The sequence below is a fragment of the Diadema setosum genome, chromosome 16 (genome assembly GCF_964275005.1).
Source record: "Diadema setosum chromosome 16, eeDiaSeto1, whole genome shotgun sequence".
NCBI lineage: Eukaryota > Metazoa > Echinodermata > Echinoidea > Diadematoida > Diadematidae > Diadema > Diadema setosum.
The window spans coordinates 32474725-32489418 of record NC_092700.1 but is presented as its reverse complement, the minus strand read 5'-3'; the positions used below and the strand labels follow the sequence as shown (position 1 = coordinate 32489418).

The 14694-nt window shown below is 40.5% G+C and overlaps 1 protein-coding gene across 1 annotated transcript; it reads left to right on the top strand.

The window, feature by feature from the left end:
• Positions 1 to 1892: 1892 nt before the first annotated feature.
• LOC140239482 (tyrosyl-DNA phosphodiesterase 2-like) lies at positions 1893 to 13258 on the top strand. Its single transcript, XM_072319315.1, has 4 exons — positions 1893 to 2278; positions 3562 to 3775; positions 5460 to 5630; positions 10443 to 13258. The coding sequence occupies exons 1-4, from the start codon at positions 2061 to 2063 to the stop codon at positions 10746 to 10748; spliced, it is 909 nt and encodes a 302-aa protein (XP_072175416.1). The 5' UTR covers positions 1893 to 2060; the 3' UTR covers positions 10749 to 13258.
• Positions 13259 to 14694: the final 1436 nt, after the last annotated feature.

Below are 14694 nucleotides of genomic sequence, written 5' to 3'. Positions count from 1 at the left end.
GTGTAGTAGGAAGCCATTTTGGCTCACGCTCTGTGCAATGGTAACTATTCTAGTCATGCTAGTATACACAGCCCTTGACCGAAAGATCAGTCTGTATCTGTCCGTCGGGGAATGTTCCGCGGAGACTGCGTCTGGCTTCACGGATCCCCTCCATATACGGAGGACAGCGTTAATGGCAAAATATAAAAGAGTCCTCCGGACAGACGGATCTTTCTGTCTAACACAGCCCTTGCAGTCGCTGTTGTCGCACAGCGTAATAACAGCGTCTGGTCGGGCTAGCTCATTGTGGTAGTGGTGTTAAATGTGATCGTGAGCTGAGCGAGGGTCCCTGCATTACACGTAGCAGTAGCTGGACCATACCAGACCCGACGCTGTGCCAACCCCATGCGACATTACAGACACATTATGGCAGGACAGAAAGACAGGAAGATCCGTCTGTCCGGAGGAGTCTTTTATATTTTTTAAGTTATCGCTCTCGTCCGTAGACAGTATACGGAGGGGATCCGTGAGGCCAGACGTAGTCTCCGCGGAACATTCCCTGACGACCAGATACAGACCGATCTTTCGGTCAAGACTTAACTATACACAGCCCAGTCGCTGTAGTGTAAGTAGCGCGACAGAGTACTAACAGCGTCTGGTCAGGCTAGGCAGGACTGTGTAAAGATACAGTGCAGTGCAGTGCAGTGGTAGTGATCAGCCCGAACGTGAAGCCCACAGTGTAGACAGTGGAGCACTCCGGGTTCACCAATGTTCACAGTGGTAGTTAATCCTCATTTTAGTTAGTCTAGAGGTCTAGATCGAGTCACACGCCTATATGGGCTATGGTCTTGTCAGTGCAGAGGGGACCTCAAAGCTGTGTGGTAACGAATAAGCAGTTGAATACCTCTGTGTAGCCATATATAGCCTAGAACCCAACTATACTTAGTAGGGAAAAACTTCCATTATATGCCCTCCCCCCCCCCCATCTCCACAAATTTTGCCGTACCATTTGATGCTACCATGCCCTCGCATGTTAACTTTTGTCTTTTAATACAGACGGATGCAAGTATGCATACCATAATGTACCGTACATTTGGCAAGTGGTGGGGCCAGGCCTGGGGTATGGAGGGGGACATAGTCTAGACTTGTAAAAAAAAAAAAAAAAATCTGTCTGTCAGGAGGAATATTATAACATTTTTAAACTTTTACGGTTCTCCTCCAGAAACAGATGGAGCCTGTGATATGTACATCTTTGTAGGGAGATGCATAACCACTGCATGCCCCTATGGTATGGACATTAAAAGGGTGAGATACGACCTCACCCTCCTCAATTAAGTCGGCGAATTTAAATTGACTGGTAGGGCCTACATAGTAAAATTAACAACATCTCATAAATGCAGTGCTCCCACCGCTGTTTGATATATCAAAGATTTGGATGTAGTTTTCATGGAAAAAGACACAGAGTTACCACCAGCTTGTTGACGCGGTAATTATGCCCTGACAACACACAAGAGTATAGAAGCACTATGTGGTTCAATACTCTTTGATGATAACTGATCGCTAGCTGATTGGTTTCCATGCTCGAGCATTCCCCCTACCTCAAGTATTGGGTATGAGGACCTTTAGCCTGTATGAGAGAGGGATTCCATGTTGAAGCCAGATGCAGCATCCACAGAACATATCCCTGGCGCTATTAAAATACAGACTGATTTTGACCTATTGTAAGTCTCGCCCTAAATGGTGACACAACATTTGCTTCTGCTACGATTGCTCCAGTCCTATTTTCTCCAAGGGCTTTGAGTTAGGGTTAGGGTTGTGATTGGGTTTAGTTTGATGTGAGGATTAGGATTAGGGTTAGGGCCAATAGGGGTATGTTTGTAGGTAGCCTGACCAGACCGCTGTGCAAAACGCTGTCGCAAAGCGACAGCGGCTGCGTGTAGTTAGTTTGTGGGTTTACTAAATGTGCAGATATTTCATGGGAGCAATTGTCGCAGGAGCGAATGTCATGGAACCACCCTAAGTAGAAGTAGACAGACCCACGAGGTTGGACATACAAAGTAATACATAATTTTTTAACAGACATGCTACGTTGCATGCAGCAACTTTTGGTTACTCTCCGCCCAGGGCTATGTGCGAGGTCCATTGCTAGAGTGATGGCAACGTGTGGTATGCAGCAAACCGGCGAGGCAGCCCAGGGTCCTGACCCCAGCGTCTTCCGTCTGATGTCGTGGAACATTGATGGCCTCGATGAAAGGGACGCTCAAGTTCGTGTCCTGGCAGTGTGCGACACTATCCTCCGGTAAGGACCAATGTTTGCGTTTCCTGGGATGCCAAAGAGGTAGACAGGACCATACTAATGACTTTACCAATTAGCGCAGGCCTATAAGTATTTAGATTATTCAGGAAAGAAAAGAAAAAGAGAGACTTCAGGTTCTCATCACATTGGCAAGATTAATGTGTTTAGGACTATTTTTGAAGAGGGCAATTTTTACCACGAAGTCTTGGAATTTTCATCACTCCTGACCTCACAAAGCCTAAAGTATCTCTTTTGATTCAGAAGAAGTTTGAGATTTGATGATTTTGGCATTATGAAAAGAAGACATTTCCAGAAGAACCCTGTATCACAATAGTTTATAAAATTATACAGTATTTTGTACCTTGAGTTGCTGTCTCTGTACAATGAATGATTCAAACTTCTCTTTTCAAAACAATAGAATAAATTGGTATCATACTGGAATATGTATTTATATAAATCAAGTAAAGAGAAAACTATGAAAGGACTAAGATTTATTAGAAGCAAGCATTATGACAGATGGAAACCTCAAAATATTTACAGCAACACGCGACAGCAATCTCATCTTACCAGAATGGATTCTTTTTATTGATTTATTTGTTTTTATTCGATACATGCTGAATGTAAGATATTTCCAAGTGTGGCCTGCCTTCCACATCAACATCTCCCTCATCCCGTGGGTCTACGCTCGTGCTACATCATCTACTGGTGCAGTGTTTCTTGATAAGATTTGATCAAGAACTTTCCTTGTTTTGCATACTTGACCCAGGGCTTGACACCAACATTTCTCTCTGGCAGTCAGTTTATGCCTCTAAAATCTTTGAATGTGAAATTTTGTTGGACAAAAAAAGGAATGTAGTGGCCTCAAATAACAGGAAAAATTCATAGAATTTCATTTTTTCATGTTAACTCTTTGATTGGCCCATCACTGACCTTTTTGGAAATTTGGTGGCCCGGCATCATTTTTTTTTTTTTTTTTTTTTTTTGGTGGCATAAGGCTAACAGGCTTCCAGACTACTGCTAGTTTCAGGCCCTGACGAACATCTCTCTCCTGATGTAGTCTTCCTTCAAGAGGTTTAAGGAGATTTTACCAATCACTCTCCTCAGTCCGCATACTTGACCCCTCCCCCAGACTCGCTCCAGTTATATTCTTCCTTCATGTAATACCATTCACTTTTCTCATTTTGCATACTTGACCCCTCCCCTGGATTCGCTCAAGATGTTGTCTTTCTTCAAGAGGTTTAAGGAGATTTTAATCTCTTGTTTTGCATACTTGATTCCTTCACCAGACTCGCTCCTGATGTAGTCTTCCTTCAAGAGGTAGTTGCTTTCTCCCAGCTGGTTTTGGCAGCTAAGCTCTCATCCAAGTATGACATCATCCCCGCTGGACAAATGTACTATGTGTGCACCCTCATCAGGAAATTGCCAGAGTGTCGAGTAACCAGTCAGGAAATCATCCCTTTCCCGAACACCAAGATGATGCGAAATCTTCTGAAAGTGAAGGTAACCTGCGGGGTATTTTAGAATTTGAGGTCATGAAGAACTTTAAAGTTTGTGTGTTACATTGACTCTGTGAAGGTCATTGTCTAGGTAGTAGGGCATGTTTGTTGCTGAAAGTGTAAATCCACATCATTTAAAAGTTGACCTCAATTACTAGATCAAAATAAGTCAAACGGAATGGTAGGAAGTTTCATCAAATTCAGACCCAAAGATGAGAAAGTCAGAGAATTTTAAAACTTTCACCTGTTTTCATTAACCAGTATTAATAGTAGCTGCATCGTCAAGCTCAGATTGGCAAACATGATGATGGAATAGCCTCACAAGTCTCGTACTGAATGTAAATCTTCACTGAATCACTAAGAACCTGGATTGATTCCATTAGATTATCGCACTCTTTGCAATAACCTACCAGGGTTCGCTTTGAGGTGAAAGGACATGACAAAAGTACTGTAGTACTTTTGTATCAAAAACCATTTGGAGAGTGACAAGGCGATGACGTCATGACTTCTTCCAATTTGAAATATATGGTTGAACCAGAACCAGGAGGGCTTTATCGCATGGGGTGGGGGGGGGGGTGGTATTATTGGTATCATTTTGTAGAGCTCTATCTCCTTTACATTGTGGTGCCAATTTTCAGTTATTTTCACTTTCAACAACGTGTTAAAAATCAAAAATCACATGGGGTCTGTTTTTTCCCTATATTTGGACCTAACAATGCTTACAAATCTACCCTCTTTTGAATCAATAAAATTTTTATTTAATGAAAATTAATCTTTTCATTTTTATTTACGCTCAAATATTAGAATGCAATAATGCCCTTGTGGTTCTCGGCTGATGATGAATGAAAGTTCCTTTACTTTCGTTATCTTCTGTCCAACTTTGATAAATCATCGATCATTTTGTTTCTCCAATTTTTCCGTTCGCATTTAAAAAACGTTCTTTGGCATTGTCCATTAACCCGTTGAGGACAAGTCCCGAGTATACTTGGGCAAATGTTTAAGGGAAATGCATGTTGTAGCGAACTCAGCCCATCCTCAATGGGTTAAGCCTTCTCCCTAAGAGTGGCACAGCAGTACAGGCATGCTTCGTCTGTCTGTTGTTGTGTGAAAATTATTTGCTTCAGAATGGTCTCATATTCAAGTAATGTGCAGTTTAATGGTTCCAGACTAGCATGCCTGTACAGTGACGGCGCATTAAACTGCACATCACTTGAATATGAGGCTGTTATGAAGCAAATAATTTTCACACAACAATAGATATATAATGTACTCTTAAATGAATCCCACAAGAATGGGAACAATCATCCCCCAGCATTCATACTGATTTCCACTGATCAGTTACTAGCCATCCCCTTTAATAAGGAAAGTGTAAATGTGATCACTTTAAATTCCATCTTCACTAATGTAAGGCAGGGCTGCACACTAGCCCATTTTTTTCTACTGGTCCGACCTGTCTGTCAGACCAGTAGGTACCAAGTTTTGCCATTTTCACTGGCCCACTCCTGAAAAAGTTACTGGTTACTGATAAATTTTACTGGTCCTGGACCGTCAGACCAGTACCAGTGTGCAGCATTGTGTAAGGAATCATGTGTAAAATTTACTGATGCCTCCCCCTCCCCCCCCCCCCCCCCACAAAAAAAAAAGAATGAATTTTTAAAGTTGAGTTATGACTTAACACTTCCATGCAGGCATCATATAGGGGCATATACCTCTCTCTGATGAATACACACCTTGAGAGCACGGGACCAGAGGCCAGCCAGCGGAAAGTCCAGTTGAAAAGCGCCCTCACAGAGATGCAAGAGGAAGACGGAGACAGGGTCGTCATCTTTGGAGGGGACACAAATCTACGTGACAAAGAGGTCAGGCAGGGTCTTATTTTGTTGTTGTTTATGTAAATAATATTCTTGTTTGTGTTAAATCACAAGAAAGAGAAGTGTGAAGATGAAGCCTTGGGGACATTACTACAATTAGTTGGTCTGCAGTCTGATCTAAATTCTATCTACTTCTCATTTCATTTCATCTCATTTCATTTATGAAGTTTGCACACAACTCAAACAGTGTTGTATTTACGACATCCATCCAAGACAATGTAAAGTAACACATGAATTATAAGTTCAGTATATACAGTATATATCATAGTCTTATGTTGGGCTATTTGTCATCCACTGGGTCACTTCTGTTTAATATTAGATGGCTTAGACAGTTTCTGGTATGTGATTGGTCGAGAGCTCGTCACATGATACTGTTTGCGAGGATCGCAAATGTTATATTTTTCCAACTCGTTATATTTCACCAACTGGTCAAATGAATATATTTTTTCCATGTGTGTCGCCCTCTTACGGTTGAAATACAAACAGTTACACCAATATAAAGGTGTGGGACCACGTCGATAACTGGGACAAGCAAACGATTACAATCGATAACTGCAGTCTGGATCGATATAATCTGTTCCCCCCCCCCCCCCCATGCACCACGATACGTGTAGCTACGTTACATATAAAACGGTTCTACAGTGTATAACGTAGGTACCAAAGAGTACCGTTTACGTATGCACAATCATTCGGCCCGCGAAGTTTGGATTCACACTTCAAAATGGAACCCCGTTTTGTCTATAATAAACGACGATGAGCTCGATAAGATTTTGGAGGATAAGGATTCTAACCCCGCTAAACATGTCCTAAAACAAGCGAGTTGATAGTCTAGAGACATTTTTGTTCAGTTCTTAGAACGAGGGCAATTCATTCATCTTCATTGTACATTGACGTAGACTAGACATCTAACGTTAGATCTAACGACGCTAATGTTACATCGCATAAGTGGAGGACTACGACACCGAACAGGTTTGCAAATCACTGTGTTTGTGAATAGTTTCTACAATGTTCATCTCTGTCAGAGGTAAAAGAAGACTGATTTGGAAATTGCTGCAGATTCCTGATGACAGAAGGTAGGCTACGTCTATTCTATACCGGTCCTGGCACAAGACAAGTTGACTAAAAATCACAGGGTAGAAAAAGATGATGCACTGGGGAGCCAATTTGGACGCATGTGATGTAGAATCTAGACTGTCTAGAAACTAACGTTAGACCTAACCGTTAGACGCTAGACTTGCGTAACGTTAGACCGAGATTCTAGATCTAACGTTAGTTACCTGTAGGCCTAACGTTAGGCCTACTACAAAAAAATGTCAAATGATAAAAATTGCCCAGTAGGCAATAACGTTCGGCCTAAGAGTACAAAAGACTTAAAGAGTAAAGTTAGAATTGTTTTGTGAGTAACGTTAGACCCTAGAAGTAGAACTATAAGTTAGATCTAACTGTGCTCCACTTATCGAGGCATAGGGTCTACTGAGTTCAAAGACAAAAAGACAAACAGGCGTCGACTAGGCCAACAACTGAACTAACGTTAGTTAGTGGATTAGGTCTAGTTAGATCTAGACTCTAGCCTCTAGCTAGTCCAATTCCAAGGTCTGGTCCAGCACGCACACTAAGCAGAACCCTAAATCCTGTATCCGCCAGTAGGCCTATCCCGAATCACGTCTTGTAGAGTCGTAGACGTACTTAGTACTGGTAGCTAACGTTAATTCGGCCTACTCCTAGCTCTCATCTACTGATCTTTTGGACCTGAGCCTAATTTAACCAGCTATTAACTGTTAGAACAACAGCGTCTACAGTTTCTACTGTCGTTAGAGGACATTCATGAGCCTAAGTACCAACGGTAACTGTTACACAGCCCAGTGCAGTCGCTGTAAAATCGCGACAGCGCGCACTCAGCGTCTGGTCTGGCTAACATGAACGTAATGCGTCGTTAGTGTAGGCCTAACACCAGTAACAGTTAAAGGACAAGTTCACCTTCATTAACATAAGGATTGAGAGAATGCAGCAATATTAGTAGAACACATCAGTGAAAGTTTGAGGAAAATTGGACAATCGACGCAAAAGTTATGAATTTTTGAAATTTTTGTGTTGGAACCGCTGGATGATGTCATATGAGTACAACAGTATAAAGAAAATGTAAAGAAAATTCAACATATTTTCACTTTTTTTTGCATAATAAAAGAGCACTTGACTTGCCTCTTTCTAAAGGCAATGGGAATAATATTACCCATAACATATGTCAGTAACGAGTCAAGGGAATGTGTACTGTTTTCAAAAGAAAAAATTTTGTGAAATTCTCTTTATATTTTCCTTATATTGTTGTACGCATGTGACATCATACACTGCAGTAGTCTTCTCATCCAGCGGTGACTGCACAAAAACTTCAAAAATTCATAACTTTTGAATGGATTGTCCGATTTTCCTCAAACTTTCAATGATGTGTTCTACTAATATTGCTACATTCTCTCAGTCCTTATGTTAATGAAGGTGAACTTGTCCTTTAAGTATGCACAGCCCAGTCACATCATTATCACAGCAAGTCAAGACTGGTACTCTTTGTGGTCTCAGTCTGGTGGCCCCTGGCGTCCTGTACCCCCAGCCTCCTGCGCCCCCTGCCTTGGGCCCGCACTTAGGCTCCTGGCCTCGGCCCGGCCATGGGCCCCTGGGTCACTGGGCCTGGGCCCACTTGGGCTATGGGCCCCTGGGCCTGGGCCCACTTGGGCTCTGGGCCCCTGGTTCCGGGCTAAGGCCCGTGGCCTTGGGTCCGGCCTTAGGTACATGGTCTATGGGAAATCAAGCTTGTCTGTAACTGTATATTTACAAATATTTACAAATAATCACAAATGGTCACCAGGTCCATACTACATATAGGACTATATGAATATATGAATATATGAATATATGAATATATGATCATATGAATATATATGTGAATATATATATCAATATATGAATATATAAATGTGATCAGGCATTCTGTTACGGTGTCAGATCTGGCAGGGCAGCATTTTCAGTAGCAAAAGCTATTTTTTGCACACAGATTGATCAATTTTTAACAATTTTTAACTCCCTGGCGGTCCAAAGAATGTTATATTCCACCCCGTACCAGTCAATATCTGTATAATACCTAACCTTCAAAGAAAAAATATAAAACAAGGAAAAGCAATCCATATCTTTGGCATGGGTTGTTGAAATTAAACAAAGCTACAAGTTGCCTTCTGCATTTGTTTTCTTAACTCTTTATGTGCCATGTTCGCACGTCCCACTCAGTCGACGGTGTGCCAACTTCGCATATTCTGCTCAAACGCACTAATCCGCTAAAACCGATAGATAAATCACCTAATCCCGCGGTACAATGAAAGCTTTTCTCGCACTTTTGTTCCTTTTACATACAGCTTGCATGAATATGTGTTGATTGACTATCAAGCGGTGTTCCCAACTAAATTTGCGTGTAAACACTAAGTTTCTCTCACGGTTTCATGTGCAAAAGTCATGCCTTTACAGTTAAATGTAGCAACTGGTCTTTAAAAAATAAATAGAAATAAATTTGCCATACAATTTGTATCAGAGCAAAGCTTTGCATTCCTCTTCAACTTTGCTCACAAATGTCCACCTTAACAGAAATTTGTAGAAGTTATATAGATTGGAAAAACAGAATTCTTTCTCAAAGCATGACTACCTTTGTGTCTCAGAATAATGTGGCACACAGGGGGTTTCCACCATGGCAAATAAAGAGTTAAAGGGATGGTACAGTATTGGTGGGAATGAGAATTGGGCTTTTAACTTTTTGCGAGATACCAAGACAACACTTATGATATAGTACACAGCATGCCATTTTAAGAGGAATTCAAAGTTTATTTGATGAAAATCAGGTTTGGAATGACTGAAACATCCAAAAACAAAGTAAAACAAAACGATCATAATAAAGTGCGGGTCCCACACTTTATTAGAATCGCTCTTTTTTGGATACACTATTTCAGCCATTTCAAAACCAATTTTCATCAAATAAATGTGGAATTCCTCATAGAATTTACATGCTCTTTCATATTTCATAAGAGATTTCTCATTATCTCACCGAAAAATGTTAGAAACCTGAAATTAGGTCTCAACCAAAACTATACGATCCCTTTAACCTCAACATGGGCTATGAATTTTAGGATGAAGAGGTACATTAGTTTCTCCCGCTCCCCTGGCTGTAATTATCTTTTGTAAGGATTGGACTAAATGCTGTTGAGTCAAGGATCAATATTTGGGGGCAAGCAGTGTACTTGGATGCTAATCTGTGATCAAGAACCAGAAATAAGATGCTTCTGAAAATCAACTCCAATCAAAACCACATATTGACCATTCTTCCAACAAGATGGATGTAATGCTCCTCCCTGAACAGGTGTCAAACAGGATACAGTGGAAACTCGGTACATAGTATAACAAGATCCCTGGGACCAAAGACAATTTGTTCTTTATAGCAGATATATTGTTATATCAGGTATTTTGTTTTATCAGATCTCTTTTTATCGAGTTTCCACTGTACTTGCATATCTTTCTTTCTGAGATATCCATAATTCTGTCTGCATGTTATGAAAGAGATGCCAGAGAAGAAAGATGCAGTCAGCCTTATTGCTATGGCAACACAAAATAAATCTCCAAAGTCATATGGCCATAGACAAAATGAGAGCAAAGTTATCGCTCAAGTATTGTCATTGTTGCAGTAACTCTTGTGTAACATGTCCTTCATCTGGTTGGTGTTATATTTTTGTAGTTTTGTAACTGAGTTGTTGTTTGATGTTTGTGTGGAAGGTCGCGAGTATTGGCGGCATTCCCGAAGGAGTAGCAGACCTGTGGGAGGCGTGTGGGAGTGATTCTTGCTCCAAGTACACATGGGACACCATGGAGAACGACAACCTGAGCTGGGGGCAGGGGCGATCGCGGCCGAGGCTTCGCTTCGATCGGCTCTACCAGAGACCCGCAGCGGGTCACGCCGGCAACCTCGCGATTCGCTCTTTCCAGCTCGTCGGGAAGACCAGGCTGCCCTCATGTGGCAGGTTCCCCAGTGACCACTGGGGGATCGTGTGCGACTTTGACATGATCCCCGCAGAATTCTGAAAGGAGTTCTTTTTTGAGGAGAAAAAAAGCAGGTGTGATCAGGAAAGAAACATTTTATGATGCTGTGATTCCAGTGAATTTCCCTGTTGAGTGTTTTCAGTCATGTGCTGTATGTCTTTGCATTCTGACTACAGGAGGAGTCAAATCATGCCATTGAGGCTATGTGTAAACGTTAATGCCACATCTTGATTGGATGGTGCTATCAAGAACATTTGTTCTGTATTGACTTATCCTGTCCTTCCATTTGTTCTTATACAGTAAAACAAGACCTGTAAATCATGTGTTGAAAATGTGAAGAAGAAGAACTCTTCAGGCATGGCATACATGTTACATGTGCTTCCTCATCTATGGGATCCCCTCCCCCTCTTTTTTGCTTGTTGTAGCATGTAAGTTATGTAATTTAAGGTTTGTGGTATTCACTGTACTTCTGCAGCCCTCCATTGTTCAATTTACACAGACTAGGTACATTTTCTGCGATATGGCGACCAAGACGGTCCTAAAGAGACAAGGGCAACTCTCGCTTGTGCTGTTGCTTGATGATGTGACCAATTCTCTGCAGTTTTCATACCGATACTGTGATAAATTGTACAAGTAGATTAAGGATGGTGATTTCTCTGCAGTCATGCCAGAGTTCTGTAAACCTTGATTTTTTTTTCTTTGCATTCATGAAACTTTGGCAGATTTTGCGAGGAGCAAAGACTCACAAAAAGAAAGATGAATGCAAAAGTGTGTGTGTGTGTGTGTGTGTGTTTGTGTGTACACACAGCATTGAACGCCAGTGGCATTTGAAAAAAATGTCATGCTGAAAAAAAAAAAAACTGTCAGAACCAATTTGCGAAAGTTTCATGCTGCAAATATTCCTGGTTTAACAGTAACCGTGAAAGTATGTACACATACACCTGAAGTGGAACATTAACTGGTTTACCCACTGACATGAAATAATTGCACAAAGTAGATGCCAACAAATTAATGCTCTATTTTAAGGGCAGAGAAAATAAGATGAGTATTGGAGGCAAGGTGAAAGAGATAGCAACTCAGAGACAGACAGACAGACAGACAAAATGACAGAAAGAGAGACAGATAGAGATATAGAGAGATAGAGTAAGAGAAAGTTTTTATGTGTGTATGTTTGTGTGTGTGTGTGTGTGTGTGTGTGTGTACAATGTATGTTTGGCAAAGTAAGATGTTTGGCGTTGGTGCAAAACCGACTGCCAAAGGCTTCTATGGCTTGAGACAGAATGGAAATTAATATTGAGGTAGAAATCACAAACTTCACTTTAGGGGAGCTGAGATGGGGAAAAATACAAGTGTGCATTCCCAAAAAGTAATGCCAACTCTGTGTACAGTGTTTTGCTTGCTTGTGCTTGCCCTAAAAAATGAATTGTTCTATTCTTGCAAGATAGGTGTGATGTTATTTACATTAAATAAATATGTCGTGTTTGAATACATGCATATCAGTGAGACAGTGTGACTCAAAATGCATGAATTATAATTTTTCTAACAAGAGGAGGTTTATTTTACTTTGTTGCCTTTTATATTGATCAATATCAAACAAAGCAAAAATTGGTTTGAAATGGTCACAATCATGTTTGTAGTGGCCTTCAATTGTAGAATAAATCTAAAGCATTTACAATTTATTTAAGATGTTGTACATCCGTTCATTTCTCCAACTGCAAAAGTTCTGACTATACTATTGATATGTAGATACAGGCTCAGACTAACAAACACACATTCATTCTTTGATGCACACTGATTTCCATTTTACTTGTAGATATGTTTGATACTGTAGTGAGAAAAAAAAAAGTTGACTGCACCGAAAGAAATATCATTATCCGCCCTTTTGTTGCATCAAGATTTGAATGTCTCTAGTAGGAAAGTACTGTATTCACATGTTGTATGTAGCTGGCTGTTTTCTTAATATCTAGGTCTATAAAAATCTTGGAATACATGCAAACACACTGCATTGTAAAGACTGATGATTATTTTGCATAACTTATTTAGCAATATCACCAGCTAAAGTCATTCTTAATGCATTTACGAAGTACTCAATGGTTATGTTGATAATTTCAGGTATATATCTCATGTACAACTACTTCTTTATGTCTTTACCTTTTATTTCTTGTATTCCACAGACCAAGATGAGAAACCACTTGTTATTGTTAGTATATGTGTCGAGGCAAGTAGGCAATGTATATAATTTAATGCCTTCTATCATCTAATATTCTGGATTACAGGAGCAGCATTTTCCATGTAGGAAAATGTTATTTTCCTAAAACTTATGTGACCATTCTTTTCACCTTACAAATGTAAGGTAATGTTTGTCATGTGTACAGAAGTTGTATGAAAATGTGTTCAACAGATGTTGGTACAATGTAGTGATATTCGGAGCAGTTCAGGAAAAAAAAGCCAAAAAACTTATGTTGTTTTTTCCTGATTTCATCACATACTGATGACGTTTGGATTAAAAAGCAGGTGCCAAATATGTACTACAAAGCCCATATGCCAATGAATGCACTGAGCAGAAATCGCAGTATTCTTTAAGTTGGTGTGTTTTTTCTTGCCTTTATATGCTATTATGTACTGTATACTCCTCCAGTATGTATAAACCCCTACAAGGAGTAGTGTGGAGGAGTATTCAGGGGCGGATCCAGGAATTCAGTGTGTGTGTGTGTGTGTGGGGGGGGGGGGTGCAAATCAAGGGCGCGTAGGGACCAAACCGGAGCCAGGGTCGGCACTGTGTTTTTGAAAGTGGGGGGGGGGGGGCAGTTTATATCTCTGGTGCCACTTTTGGGTTTCATCAGCTGAGGGAATTTTTTCATACCATCCAGGGTTAAAAGAAGAAAAAAAAATTAAAGCACGATTTTCTGGTGCCACTTCCATCGGCTGGCAAGGAGTGTACTGTATGTTGTTCATCGCGTGATTTAAAATTAAAGGTGGGCGCTTGCCCTGTGTGCCCCCTCCCCTTTGATATTATTTCTCTTTTTTAATTAAGAAAAAAGAAAAAAATAAACGGGAGGGGGATGGGGTAGGTAAACATACCCGTTACACCCCAACACCCTCCCCCCCCCCCCCCCCCCGATCTCCCATTGGTATTCTACCAATTACCAAGTATGCTGTTTTCCATGTGGAATACAATACAGTATGTCAAACTCATGATCCGGGCACCGTTTCATGAAAGTTGTTAGCGCTAACAAGATGTCAGTCTCTGATAATTTCAGCAAAAGCTCTGGTCACTGACTGTTACTATGGTAATTGTCAGAGAATTACAATTTGTCAGGACTGACAGCTTTCATGAAATGGTGCCCTGCCTTGCTATGTCACAAGACAGTACCTTTTGAGAAGTGTGCCGATGCTTCTAAAGGAGATTAAACAAAGTGCACACTATATAGTGGAAGTTTTACAATGTGACATCTGTACAGTACTACACAGATTATTACATGACACGTGTATTCTAATAAAAACAAAAATACCGCTGTAATCCTCTCTGTACATTTTTTTTTTCTATTCGTTGTTCATGTCATACTGTGTGTTTGTTTGTTTGTTTGTTTGTTGTTGTTGGTTTTTTTTTTTTGGGGGGGGGTTCCTTTTTTTTTTAGGAGGAAATTCACTCTCTTTGTTTCACTTCATTTGGACTTGTATGAAAGAGAAAGCGAAGTCATTTTTAAAGTGAAAGTTTCATTCTTTGTGTCTGCAACCTTGAAAAAAAAAAAGTCGCTCAAAATAAATGTCTGTTTGAAACCTGGAGCAATTTCTTGAAAAACAAAAATGAAAATGTTATGTATAACTGTAATTACATTATGGGACCCAAAGTTCCTAGTCTCGAGGAGGAGCAGATATTTGTTGCAACCATAATATGATATGCCCATTAGGAGGTACATACGTATATTTATGTCATCTGTACACAAATCTTAACTTGTTTGGTTTGCTTCGGTTTTCGGATAATCTT

Excerpts from the sequence above, each read along its gene's own strand:
- LOC140239482 (XM_072319315.1), top strand. The coding sequence starts at position 2,061 with ATGCTACGTTGCATGCAGCAACTTTTGGTTACTCTCCGCCCAGGGCTA. Across the intron at positions 2,279-3,561 it reads GTGTGCGACACTATCCTCCG|ACTCGCTCCTGATGTAGTCT; the intron begins GTAAGGACCAAT and ends TTCCTTCACCAG. Across the intron at positions 3,776-5,459 it reads GAAATCTTCTGAAAGTGAAG|GCATCATATAGGGGCATATA; the intron begins GTAACCTGCGGG and ends ACTTCCATGCAG.